This window comes from Hordeum vulgare, chromosome 6H (assembly GCF_904849725.1).
Source record: "Hordeum vulgare subsp. vulgare chromosome 6H, MorexV3_pseudomolecules_assembly, whole genome shotgun sequence".
NCBI lineage: Eukaryota > Viridiplantae > Streptophyta > Magnoliopsida > Poales > Poaceae > Hordeum > Hordeum vulgare.
In genome coordinates this window covers 210,933,162-210,946,471 of record NC_058523.1, presented here as the reverse complement: position 1 = coordinate 210,946,471, position 13,310 = coordinate 210,933,162, and the positions used below count along the sequence as shown (strand labels likewise).

Below are 13,310 nucleotides of genomic sequence, written 5' to 3'. Positions count from 1 at the left end.
TCAACGATTGAGATTTTTTGACTTACTTCATAGGCCAAGAATTTTGTCGCGTGTCTCATACCTCTCAACGCGGGCACGAGCCTGAAATCCCAATTTCAATTGTTGGAACATCTCATATGTTTCGTGACGTTCAAAACGCCTTCGGCGCCTCAATTCTAAGTCGTTAAGCATTACGCACTGAACTATCACATATTTATCAAAAATGAGTATGCTAGATGTTCGCGACATCCAAAGACAACGCTCGGGGTTCAGCACACCGAGCGGTTCATGAAGGACATAAGTCTTCTGCGTAGCAATGAGGACAATCCTCAGTTCACAGACCCAGTCCGCATAGTTGCTACTATCACCTTTCAACTAAGTTCTCTCTAGGAACATAAAAAACAGTAGAGCTACAGCACAAGCTACAACATAATTTGCAAAGACATTTTTTTACTATGTTCATGATAATAAGTTCAATTAGTCATATTACTTAAGGACTCCCTCTCAAATTGGCATCCCTCTAGTCATTGGAGTGACACATTATCTAAATTCACTTACTCGAGTCCGATCATCACGTGAGTTGAGTTAGCTTCAATGGTGAACATCTCTATGTTGATCATATCTACTATATGACTCATGTTCGACATTTCGGTCTCTTGTGTTCCTAGGCCATGTCTGTACATGCTAGGCCCATCAAGTTTAACCCGAGTGTTCCGCGTATGTAACTGTTTTGCACCCGTTGTATGCGAACATAGAGTCTATCACACCCGATCATCACGTGGTGTATCGAAACGACGAACTGTTGCAACGGTGCACACTCGGGGAGAACACAATTTTATCTTGAAATTTTAGTGAGGGTTCACCTTATAATGCTACCATCGTCCTAATCAAAATAAGGTGCGTAAAAAGGATTAACATCACATGCAAATCATAAGTGACATGATATGGTCATGAACTTGTGCCTCTTGATCTCCATCACCAAAGCACGGACATGATCTCCATCGACATCGACGCCACACCATGATCTCCATCATCATGATCTCCATCATTGTCGTGCCATCGAGGTTGTAGTGCTAACTATGATGTTACTACTAAAGCTACTGTCTAGCGATAAAGCAAAGCATCATTAAGTGCAAAAATAATTAAAGACAACCCTATGGATCCTGCCGGTTGACATAGCATCGACATGCAAGTCGATATTTAACTACTACAACATGCTCATCTCATACATCAAATATATCATATCATGTCTTTGGCTATATCACATCATAAGCATACCCTGCAAAAACAAGTTAGGCGTCCTCTAATTTGTTGTTGCATGTTTTATGTGGTTGCTATGGGTATATAGTATGATCGCATTTTACTTACGCAAAACCACAACAGTGATATGCAAGTTGCTATTTAACCTTCTCCAAGGACCGCCTCGGTCAGATCCGATTCAACTAAAGTTGGAGAAACAGACACCCGCCAGTCATCTTTATGCAAAAAGTTGCATGTTAGTCGATGAATCCAGAATCTCGTAAGCGTACGAGTAATGTGTTGGACCGTGCCACTTCATCCAACAATACCACAGAATCAAGAAAAGACTAAGGAGAGCAGCATTCTGAATATCAACGCCCACAAACTCCTTTGTGTTCTACTCGAGATGTCATCTAAGCATAGACCTAGCTCATGATGCAACTCTTGCGGAACGTCGCATTGGAAACAAAAAAATTCCTACATGCACAAAAGATCTATCCGTGGTGATGACCATCTACGAGAGGAGAGATTGTATCCACATACCCTTGTAGATCTCTAGGCGGAGGCGTTAAAGAATGTGGTTGATGTAGTGGTACATCTTCGCGATCCAATCATGATCCGTCCCACGAACTCTTGATCGAGAGCCGAACGGACGACACCTCCGCGTCCAACACACGTATAGCTCGATGACGTCTCCACCTGCTCGATCCAGCGAGCGAGGTCGGAGTAGTAGGTGAGTTCTCCGGCAACACGACGGCGTGGTGGCGGTTCTGGTGGTGCTATCCCGGCAGGGCTATGCCTGGCGCTACAGACACTGCAAACGGAGGAGAAAACAGTCTAGGGAGAGAGAGGGGCGCCAAGTGCTTCGTGTGTGCTCTTGGGGCGCCCCCTCCTTTCTATATATAGGAGGTGGGACGTCGGGAAAACCCCTCCAAGCCCTAGGGCGCAACCAAGAGGGGAGGAGGTGGAATCCTAGTCCCCTTCCTTCCCTTCCATACAAAGGTGAACTTTCCACCTTTCCCAACTGCATGGGCCTTGAAGGACTTGTGCGCTTGGCCTAATAAGGCCATAACATCTCCCCTCAGCCCATGAAAAACCTTGGGACATGGTGGAACCCTTGGTGGACTTTCGGACTCCTCTGGAAGTTTCTAGAACCTTATAGAAACTTCCCGGTACAATATCGAAAAACCCGAACTTTTCTGGTAGCCAAAATATGACTTTCCATATATAAATCTTTACCTCCGGACCATTCTGGAGCTCGTCGTGACGTTCGGGATCTTATCCGGCACTCCGAACAACTTTCGGTTACTCCCACACATAACTCATTGATACCAAATCTTCACCAAATCCTAAGTGTGTAGACCCTGCGGGTTCGAGAACTATGCAGACATGATCGAGACACTCTCTAGTCAATAACCAATAGAGGAACCTGGATTCTCATATTGGCTACTACATATTATACGAAGATCTTTATCCGTTGAACCTCTATGTTAAGGATTCAGTTAATACCGTATGTTATTCCCTTTGTTCTTCAGTATGTTATTTGCGCGAGATTCCGTCGTCGGTATCTCTGTACCTAGTTCAATCGCGTTACCGACAAGTCTCTTTACTTGTTTCGTAATACAAGTTCCCATGACTAACACCTTACTCACATACCGAGTGGGCTCTGAGATACCTCTCTGCCACACGGAGTGACAAATCCCAGTCTTGATTCACGCAAACCCAACAGACACCTTCAGAGATACCTGTAGAGCACATTTATAGTCACCCAGTTATGTTGTGACGTTTGATACACACAAGGTATTCCTCGGGTGTCCGGGAGTTGCATGATCTCATGGTCATAGGAACGGAAACATTGACATGCAGAAAACAGTAGCAATAAACTGACACGATCATATGATACGTTCATAGTTTGGGTCTTGGCCATTACATCATTCTTCTAATGATGTGATCTCGTTATCAAATGACAACACTTGTCTATGGCTAGGAAACCTTGACCATATTTGATCAACGAGCTAGTCAACTAGAGGCTCATTAAGGACAGTGTGTTGTCTATGTATCCACACATGTATTTTAGTTTCCAATCAATACAATTCGAGCACGGATAATAAACGATTATCATGAACAAGGAACTATAATAATAACCAATTTATTATTGCCTCTAGGGCATATTTCCAACAATAACCCCACTGTGTCCTCTTCCAGATGTAGAACTCACGAGAAGAGACAATCACAGTTATGCACATAGTTGACATATTTTAATTAAGTTTACTTCAAGTTATCTAGAACTGGATGTTAAACAAAGTTTCCAAGTTGCCACATAACCCGGGCACGGCTCTTCGAAAGATATAACCCTGTAGAGTGCTCCAACTAGTCCATCACAAACTACCACAAGCTGCATTGAAAACCTCGACTACGGAAAACCCTTGATCTCCTCGGCTTCCTAGTGGAAAACTTCAACCTCGAGATAGCCCAAAGTATCCTTAGAATTCCTCGCACAAGGCCTTCAATAAGAGTAAAACAAATATAGCAAGGCCGCCCGGCGTGTCGACGATCCCGATAGGAGCCGCGTATTTCGTTCTCAGAACACGATGAATGAGCGACCCGTATAGTGGCATGGCGAGTTGCCCCGGGTTAGCCCCGTACAGTGCTCTATTTAGGATTAGCACCATCAGCACTGACCCTCATATATTATGTTAAATTAATCCATGGGTAGCGCTAAATCCCTATGTGTTATTAGTGGTGTTTAGTATTATTATGTTGGGAAAATATAGTATCAATGTTGGGCTTTTACGAAAGTGTTTTATCCCAAAACAAAAATCAAGGGGGTCCCCATAACAACCCCAAGCATGTTAGGAGCTCTCATTTATGAAACATAACACTGGTACACAAGTAACTAGGGTGGCAAATTTGGAACAAAACACCATGCAAGAAGGCCAAGCCTTCCACCTTTTACCAAGTATATAGGTGCATTAAATTAAAAAGCAATAATATGGTGATATAACAATGAACCCATGTTTTCACATGGAAGCAACTGCACGTGCAATAGCAACGCTATAGGAAGGCTCAACAAGTGGTAACATAGTCAAAAAGTGGTTTGTTGGTTTGTGGAATGGTTAGAGGCTTTTCATGGAAATGTTGGGAGGCTGACATTTAAGTGGTAGGCAGCGATGCATCGCGAAAGAAACGAGACAACTATCATGGCAATGATATTAACGGTATCTAGGAAACTGATTATCTTGCTTGTGATCCCGCTTGGAAGAAGAACGATTCCGTGAAGTAGACGAACCAACGTAGTCGAACGAATCCTCACACTCCGAAGCGGTTCGGAACTCTATCGAGAAGAAACAATCTGGAAACAACAATCAACACACAATAACATCCCCACATATATATGACATGAAGCACAATCACATATGATGCATGTCCGGTTTAATTATGCAGGACATGGCAAAGCACAACGATCAATTCCTACACATTAAATGAAGCTCAATATGCAACTAGTTGCATGTTGACAAAACTCCATATTTAATTACTTAGTTCAATCATGTTTAGGTGCACGATAATATTATAAATGTTGTTAGACATAGCAAGAGGTGAAGCATGAATAAACTATACTATCTAGGCATTTTGAATCAGGTCGAAAACAACATATAGCATTTTTGAAATGACCACGTATGTTAATGTCTAAATTGACCCAGATCTGAACTAAACATATTTCATATTTTTCAAACAGCAAAATAAAGTGGACCATGTGATTCTACATGTTATTCTAGTCAATTTACATATATAGATCATATAAAACGAAACTATAGTCGAAAACATATGATCACCACAAGATTATATGCCATGAATACCAAATGCATCCAAATGACTGCCACAACATGTTAAATCATGGATGCACCAGATATTATAAAACACATGAAATGCTAGGAAGTTTAAATAAGTTCCGAACAATGAATAACAATTCCGGAATTTCTCCATATGCAAATTAAGATTCAGTGTTGTTCTGCCTATACACAATTTTACAGTTGTTAAGTAGCAAAGTAAATGCTACCATGTTGTTTTACACATTTTTTGGGTCAAGTTACATATGTCGAACATTTTTATTCGAGCTACGGTTAATCAATTATCAGACAAACCGTTTTAACATGGCATCTATGCAAATTTAACTAAACAACAAGTTTAATTTTTTTTAACATGATTGAAAATTGAATATTGTGAAACTACACAAAATTCTAAACATGATTCACGACATGAAATATTTAAAACCGACGCACATTTATTTTTCTATGAATTAAATAATTTTAAACATGGCATCATGCAAAACAATGCAAACAACACATTTAAAAAAGTTTAACATGCATGAAAGTGGAATATCCTTAATCTACATAAAATTCTGCACATTTTACATATATAAATTATTTTAATCTGATGCCGGGTTACATAGTAATTAGCAATTTAAAAATATGCATTTTTTGGAAATTATAAAAAGTGCTCACAAATAGCTAAATTCGTCTGAGCACAAAACAATGTATAGAGGCGAATTGACTGAACTAGGCCAACACAGCGTTGGGTGTAATATAACAAATTGCACGCGAGTGAGGAATAGGCGGCTGCTCACCTTGTTGGTGGAGCACTTGGGCAGCGGAGCGACTCGGCTGAGGCCAGCAGGGCCTTGGAGGGGAGCACAGGCCGGTCGGGCCGAAGCTGGGCCTGCGGTGGCGGCGCAGGCTTGGCCTCTTTCTGGCTGCGCACTGGATCCGATCTAGTCAGCGGCTGGCGAGCGAGGAACTTGGTCAATGCATGGCTTGGGAGGCTCGATGCGGTCGGCGGGGCTCTGGACGGCCGGCGGGGCGATGCGATTGCTGCGGCGCTGCTGCTGGCAAGCGGCGGCGAGGTCGAGCAGGAGGCCTGTGCAGCGAGCGCGCGGGGCAGCAGGGAGCTAGGTTCGAGGTGGAGGCGGGCTGACGGCACGCAGAGGTGCGGGGCTGGAGCAAGGCAGACGCGAGGCGGCGTGTGGCGAGGTCCGACGGGGTACAGGCTCGCACACGCGACGCGGGGAGGTCGGACGGGGGTCATAGGCATGGGGACCTTGGGACGGCGCAGAAAGCTTCTGCTGTTGTTGTGGCCGTGGATGGAGACGGCTACGAGCAGCGATGCACGCGTGCGCTAGCTCCTGTGGGAGCTGGACACGTCCAACACAAGAGGAGCGCTGCGCTCCACTGCATGCAGAGGGTGGAGACGCTGCAGCTGCGAGGGGAAGCTACGGCTGCATCCGCTCAGGCACAACCGATGGGATGGATCGAGAGGAGCTTGTTTGTTGGGTTCCTGCTGAACTCGAGGAGGAGAAGGGGCAGCTCGGGTGGATATGGATCGGGACGATCCCGAGGAGGGACAAAAGGGGTGGCGGTGCCGCGGGTTTAGGTTAGGCCAGGGCTTGGCGCTGTTTGGTTCCAAATAAGTCATCAACTTATAAGTTAAAAAATTGCAAAAAATGATTTATTTTATCAAACAGATTTAATTTATAAGTCACCCAACTTATATGCCAAACAGATTTAACTTATAAATCACCCAACTTATAAGTCATAAGTTGCTCCACCCAAACTTAAAACATACTAGCAAAAGGGCCCGTGCGTTGCAACGGGAGAAAAAAAATACCACATGTTTTACATCTTTTTATAATCATTTTGATTTATTAAAATAATAACCTAACTAACTAATGTAGTCAGTCCTATCCTGTTTTGTTGAGAAATTAACCCGTCCATTGTTAATTCCACCATGATGAGAAATTGAGCGGGACAAGCAAAGCAAAACAAAGAGGCTACGTGTATTGATCAATGGACTGTTATCTTATTTCACTCATGGGGTAAAGAATGTGGGATCAGATGACAAATTGAAGGTGGTGTTCCATTCTCTGTCTCTACAATAATACAAACTTACATTCAATACATTCATTCATCAGCAAACAAATCCCCACAAAACAAAAATTCTTGCCGGTGCTTGGCACACGGTTGGAGACATGGGGAGGGGATCTCACCAGATGATGAGTTCCTGCCGGAGGAGGGGATACGATGAGGGGAGCAAGGGTTAGACGCCTCTATCTGGCCATAAGGAGTCGTCGTTGCCGCGCCATAACCTCGCAGTTCCCCGTGTGAGCCATGGAGGTCCGCCTCCACCTCCAAGTACTTCGCTCCGCCGCGCCTTATCCGCGCGCCGCCGCCGTTCTGCATCGAGCAGACGCATCATCCCCACTCATTGTAGCTGTCGCGTTGATTTGATCCAGAAGCTGTGCTAGAGCGCCGAAACGGGGGCAGCAAGCGGGCAGAGGTACGACCGCGGAGACGGGTGGGTTGAGATCGACAACAGTGGTGGTTGTGGTCGGCCGCGGCGGCGAGTGGTGTGGCAGCGGCCTGGGCACAGGCCAAGGTGGACTAGGGTCGACGTGATGCGCTCGAGCGCCGCAACGGGGGCAGTGAGCGGGGAGAGGTACGGCCGCGGAGGCGGGTGGGTTGAGATCGGTAGCGGTGGCGGTTGAGGTCGGCCGCGGCGGCGAGTGGTGTGGTGGCGGCCTGGGCACAGGCTAGGGTGGCCCAGGGTCGACGGGAGGAGACGATGTGTACGGATATAATTTTTGCTGCGAATCGTTTTTTCCTTTTGCGTTGCAGATAAATGATGGAGCGCGGGTTGAATAACAAAAATTACAGGGGCTTTTTTATAAAAATATCGCGGTGGGTTTTCCGACGGAAGCAATAGCCGCTTTATTATTAGGTATAGATATCTATACTAACTAATTAGAGACTCTCTAAAAATTTCCAAGTTAATTCGAATTTATGAGCCATTAATCTGGTGGGACCGAGTTATTACGGTGTACATTAAGCCATATAATTGTGAGCTGAAATTTCACTCATCTTGGTTGAAAAGATTGCCTCAAAGACTCATCACGGTTGTAGATGTAGAGTCTTTTCCTTTCAAGGTTGTAGGATTATAAACCAAGTAGATCTATAAATGTTTAAAAAAGATTAGCAAAAGGGCCCGTGCATTGCAACGGGAGAAAAAAATACCACACGTTTTACATCTTTTTATAATCATTTTGATTTATTAAAATAATAAGCTAACTAACTAATGTAGTTAGTCCTATCCTGTTTTGTTGAGAAATTAACCCGTCCATTGTTAATTCCACCATGATGAGAAATTGAGCGGGACAAGCAAAGCAAAACAAAGAGGCTACGTGTATTGATCAATGGACTGTTATCTTATTTCACTCATGGGGTAGAGAATGTGGGATCAGATGACAAATTGAAGGTGGTGTTCCATTCTCTGTCTCTACAACAATACAATCTTACATTCAATACATTCATTCATCAGCAAACAAATCCCCACAAAACAAAATTCTTGCCGGTGCTTGGCACACGGATGGAGACATGGGGAGGGGATCTCACCAGATGATGAGTTCCTGCCGGAGGAGGGGATACGATGAGGGGAGCAAGGGTTAGACGCCTCTATGTGGCCATAAGGAGTCGTCGTTGCCGCGCCATAACCTCAGAGTTCCCCGTGTGAGCCATGGAGGCCCGCCTCCACCTCCAAGTACTTCGCTCCGCCGTTCTGCATCGAGAAGACGCATCATCCCCACTCACTGTAGCTATCGCGTTGATGTGATCTAGAAGCTGTGCTCGAGCGCCGAAACGGGGGCAGCAAGCGGGCAGAGGTACGACTGCGGAGGCGGGTGGGATGAGGTCGGCCGCGGCGACGAGTGGTGTGGCAGCGGCCTGGGCACATGCCAAGGTGGACCAGGGTTGACGCGATGCGCTCGAGCGTCGGAACGGGGGCAGTGAGCGGGGAGAGGTACGGTCGCAGAGGCGGGTGGGTTGAGATCGGCAGCGGTGGCGGTTGAGGTCGGCCGCGGCGGCGAGTGGTGTGGTGGCGGCCTGGGTACAGGCTAGGGTGGCCCAGGGACGACGGGAGGAGACGATGTGTACGGGTATAATTTTTGCTGCGAATCGTTTTTTTCCTTTTGCATTGCAGATAAATGATGGAGCGCGGGTTGAATAACAAAAATTACAGGGGCTTTTTTATAAAAATGTCGTGGTGGGTTTTCCGACGTAAGCAATAGCCGCTTTATTATTAGGTATAGATTTTGATTTATTAAAATAATAAGCTAACTAACTACTGTAGTCAGTCCTATCCTGTTTTGTTGAGAAATTAACCCGTCCATTGTTAATTCCACCATGATGAGAAATTGAGCGGGACAAGCAAAGCAAAACAAAGAGGCTACGTGTATTGATCAATGGACTGTTATCTTATTTCACTCATGGGGTAAAGAATGTGGGATCAGATGACAAATTGAAGGTGGTGTTCCATTCTCTGTCTCTACAATAATACAAACTTACATTCAATACATTCATTCATCAGCAAACAAATCCCCACAAAACAAAAATTCTTGCCGGTGCTTGGCACACGGTTGGAGACATGGGGAGGGGATCTCACCAGATGATGAGTTCCTGCCGGAGGAGGGGATACGATGAGGGGAGCAAGGGTTAGACGCCTCTATCTGGCCATAAGGAGTCGTCGTTGCCGCGCCATAACCTCGCAGTTCCCCGTGTGAGCCATGGAGGTCCGCCTCCACCTCCAAGTACTTCGCTCCGCCGCGCCTTATCCGCGCGCCGCCGCCGTTCTGCATCGAGCAGACGCATCATCCCCACTCATTGTAGCTGTCGCGTTGATTTGATCCAGAAGCTGTGCTAGAGCGCCGAAACGGGGGCAGCAAGCGGGCAGAGGTACGACCGCGGAGACGGGTGGGTTGAGATCGACAACAGTGGTGGTTGTGGTCGGCCGCGGTGGCGAGTGGTGTGGCAGCGGCCTGGGCACAGGCCAAGGTGGACTAGGGTCGACGTGATGCGCTCGAGCGCCGCAACGGGGGCAGTGAGCGGGGAGAGGTACGGCCGCGGAGGCGGGTGGGTTGAGATCGGTAGCGGTGGCGGTTGAGGTCGGCCGCGGCGGCGAGTGGTGTGGTGGCGGCCTGGGCACAGGCTAGGGTGGCCCAGGGTCGACGGGAGGAGACGATGTGTACGGATATAATTTTTGCTGCGAATCGTTTTTTCCTTTTGCGTTGCAGATAAATGATGGAGCGCGGGTTGAATAACAAAAATTACAGGGGCTTTTTTATAAAAATATCGCGGTGGGTTTTCCGACGGAAGCAATAGCCGCTTTATTATTAGGTATAGATATCTATACTAACTAATTAGAGACTCTCTAAAAATTTCCAAGTTAATTCGAATTTATGAGCCATTAATCTGGTGGGACCGAGTTATTACGGTGTACATTAAGCCATATAATTGTGAGCTGAAATTTCACTCATCTTGGTTGAAAAGATTGCCTCAAAGACTCATCACGGTTGTAGATGTAGAGTCTTTTCCTTTCAAGGTTGTAGGATTATAAACCAAGTAGATCTATAAATGTTTAAAAAAGATTAGCAAAAGGGCCCGTGCATTGCAACGGGAGAAAAAAATACCACACGTTTTACATCTTTTTATAATCATTTTGATTTATTAAAATAATAAGCTAACTAACTAATGTAGTTAGTCCTATCCTGTTTTGTTGAGAAATTAACCCGTCCATTGTTAATTCCACCATGATGAGAAATTGAGCGGGACAAGCAAAGCAAAACAAAGAGGCTACGTGTATTGATCAATGGACTGTTATCTTATTTCACTCATGGGGTAGAGAATGTGGGATCAGATGACAAATTGAAGGTGGTGTTCCATTCTCTGTCTCTACAACAATACAATCTTACATTCAATACATTCATTCATCAGCAAACAAATCCCCACAAAACAAAATTCTTGCCGGTGCTTGGCACACGGATGGAGACATGGGGAGGGGATCTCACCAGATGATGAGTTCCTGCCGCAGGAGGGGATACGATGAGGGGAGCAAGGGTTAGACGCCTCTATGTGGCCATAAGGAGTCGTCGTTGCCGCGCCATAACCTCAGAGTTCCCCGTGTGAGCCATGGAGGCCCGCCTCCACCTCCAAGTACTTCGCTCCGCCGTTCTGCATCGAGCAGACGCATCATCCCCACTCACTGTAGCTATCGCGTTGATGTGATCTAGAAGCTGTGCTCGAGCGCCGAAACGGGGGCAGCAAGCGGGCAGAGGTACGACTGCGGAGGCGGGTGGGATGAGGTCGGCCGCGGCGACGAGTGGTGTGGCAGCGGCCTGGGCACATGCCAAGGTGGACCAGGGTTGACGCGATGCGCTCGAGCGTCGGAACGGGGGCAGTGAGCGGGGAGAGGTACGGCCGCGGAGGCGGGTGGGTTGAGATCGGCAGCGGTGGCGGTTAAGGTCGGCCGCGGCGACGAGTGGTGTGGTGGCGGCCTGGGTACAGGCTAGGGTGGCCTAGGGTCGACGGGATGAGACGATGTGTACGGGTATAATTTTTGTTATGAATCATTTTTTCCTTTTGCATTGCAGATAAATGATGGAGCGTGGGTTGAATAACAAAAATTACAGGGGCTTTTTTATAAAAATGTCGTGGTGGGTTTTCCGACGGAAGCAATAGCCGCTTTATTATTAGGTATAGATAAGTCATCCACTTTTGAATTGGAAAGGTGACTTATAAGTCAGATGACAACCAAACATGCGTGACTTATAAGTCACTGGTTTTAAGTCACCTGACTTATAAGTCACCTGACTTATTGAAACCAAACAGGGCCTAAGGTTTGGTATGATTGGACTACGGTGGACTATAAATAGCTAGTGGGTTAGGTTTACGGTCATGTGGACCCTTCGATATAAATCGGACGGTCGCTATACTTAGGTTACGAAGTCTAAATGAAAAACCTATGACGGTTTGGGGTATTACGGATCCGGACCCAACGGTCATGACTCGGCGATTCGGGTTCGGGGCATTATCACACGCACGCGAGGGGTGTGTGCACTCTGTAGAGAGGCTAGTCATAGAAGAGAGGGAAATCGGGCAGCCCGACGATAGAGTTTAAAATACAAAAACATGTGCTATTTGACAGGCTATAGAGCCGCTATAGGTTTATCCGTTGGGGTATCAACTGACCTCCGATTGCAACGATATCTAGCAGGCGGCCTGCCTACACTATAGCGGCCTACCTACCTAATAAGATTGCACGTCAACTTTCGACCCAATCCGAGCAAGTTTTATACACAATTTTAAAAACAGTATTTTAACGATGTCGCGAGGGAGTGCGTGTGTGGTTGGTCGCGGAACGGTCAATGAAAAGATTGGAGAGAGCTGGCAACTAATATGGGAATCAAGTTTTTCAAAACGACGGCAACATAGTGCCGGTGCTATGCAGACGATGCGCATGATGCGATGATGAATGCGACAACAAAATAAATCGCACGACAACAATGGAATAAAAGGGGAATCTTCTAGAGAGTCGGTTCCGGCTGTTACAAGGACTTTCTGCTCAAGGGTTTCACATTTATCCTTTTCCTCAATGATGAGTGTTTTGAGTTCCTTAATGGTGATGGTGTGCTTACTCACCATCTCCATAAGCAAGCGAAACATAATGAGCTTCTTTCCTTTGAGAGAGCACATGACTTTATTCATTTTAGCAAACATGGGCTCATTGATGTCAAATTCATAATCATGCTCTTCTGCATCAAGATATTCATCACTAGGTGGGTAGGAGTAAATAGAGGAGAGTTTGGATGTGGTGTTACCTTTACCTTGTCGGCTTGACCCTCATCATCATCTACCACGGCCTTTTCCATGAGACATTTGTGTGCATTGCCCTTGTAGTCTTTCATGTAGTTGTATGTGACAACATCACCACTCTTGTTGACAAGTCTCGATGTGGTATGGGTGTCTTGAGCTACACCGGTAACACCTCCAACATCATCCGGGTCGGACTCATCTGGCAACCATTATCTCCCCCTCTCTTTTCTTGAACTTGGAGTTCAATGGATTGGGCAACTTATTCTTTATAGACGTCTTTGGAAATCCTAATTTGTCTTCACTCTTCTCAGAGGGGCACTCGTTTCTGAAGTGGTTGGTTTCTTGAAAATTGAAGCAAGTCCTTACTTTCTTGTTTCAGAATATTCCCTTGAATTTCCG

At 46.0% G+C, this 13,310-nt stretch overlaps 1 protein-coding gene across 1 annotated transcript; it reads right to left on the bottom strand.

The window, feature by feature from the left end:
• Window positions 1-4,214: 4,214 nt before the first annotated feature.
• Window positions 4,215-6,632, bottom strand: LOC123402905 (proline-rich receptor-like protein kinase PERK2). Its single transcript, XM_045096871.1, has 2 exons — window positions 5,843-6,632; window positions 4,215-4,570 (listed from the first exon to the last, which is right to left on the bottom strand). Exons 1-2 carry the CDS (start codon window positions 6,304-6,306, stop codon window positions 4,528-4,530), a joined length of 507 nt encoding a protein of 168 aa, XP_044952806.1. The 5' UTR covers window positions 6,307-6,632; the 3' UTR covers window positions 4,215-4,527.
• Between the last annotated feature and the right edge of the window lie 6,678 nt (window positions 6,633-13,310).

Excerpts from the sequence above, each read along its gene's own strand:
- LOC123402905 (XM_045096871.1), bottom strand. The coding sequence starts at position 6,306 with ATGCCTATGACCCCCGTCCGACCTCCCCGCGTCGCGTGTGCGAGCCTG. Across the intron at positions 4,571-5,842 it reads CCAAGTGCTCCACCAACAAG|ATTGTTTCTTCTCGATAGAG; the intron begins GTGAGCAGCCGC and ends TGTTGTTTCCAG.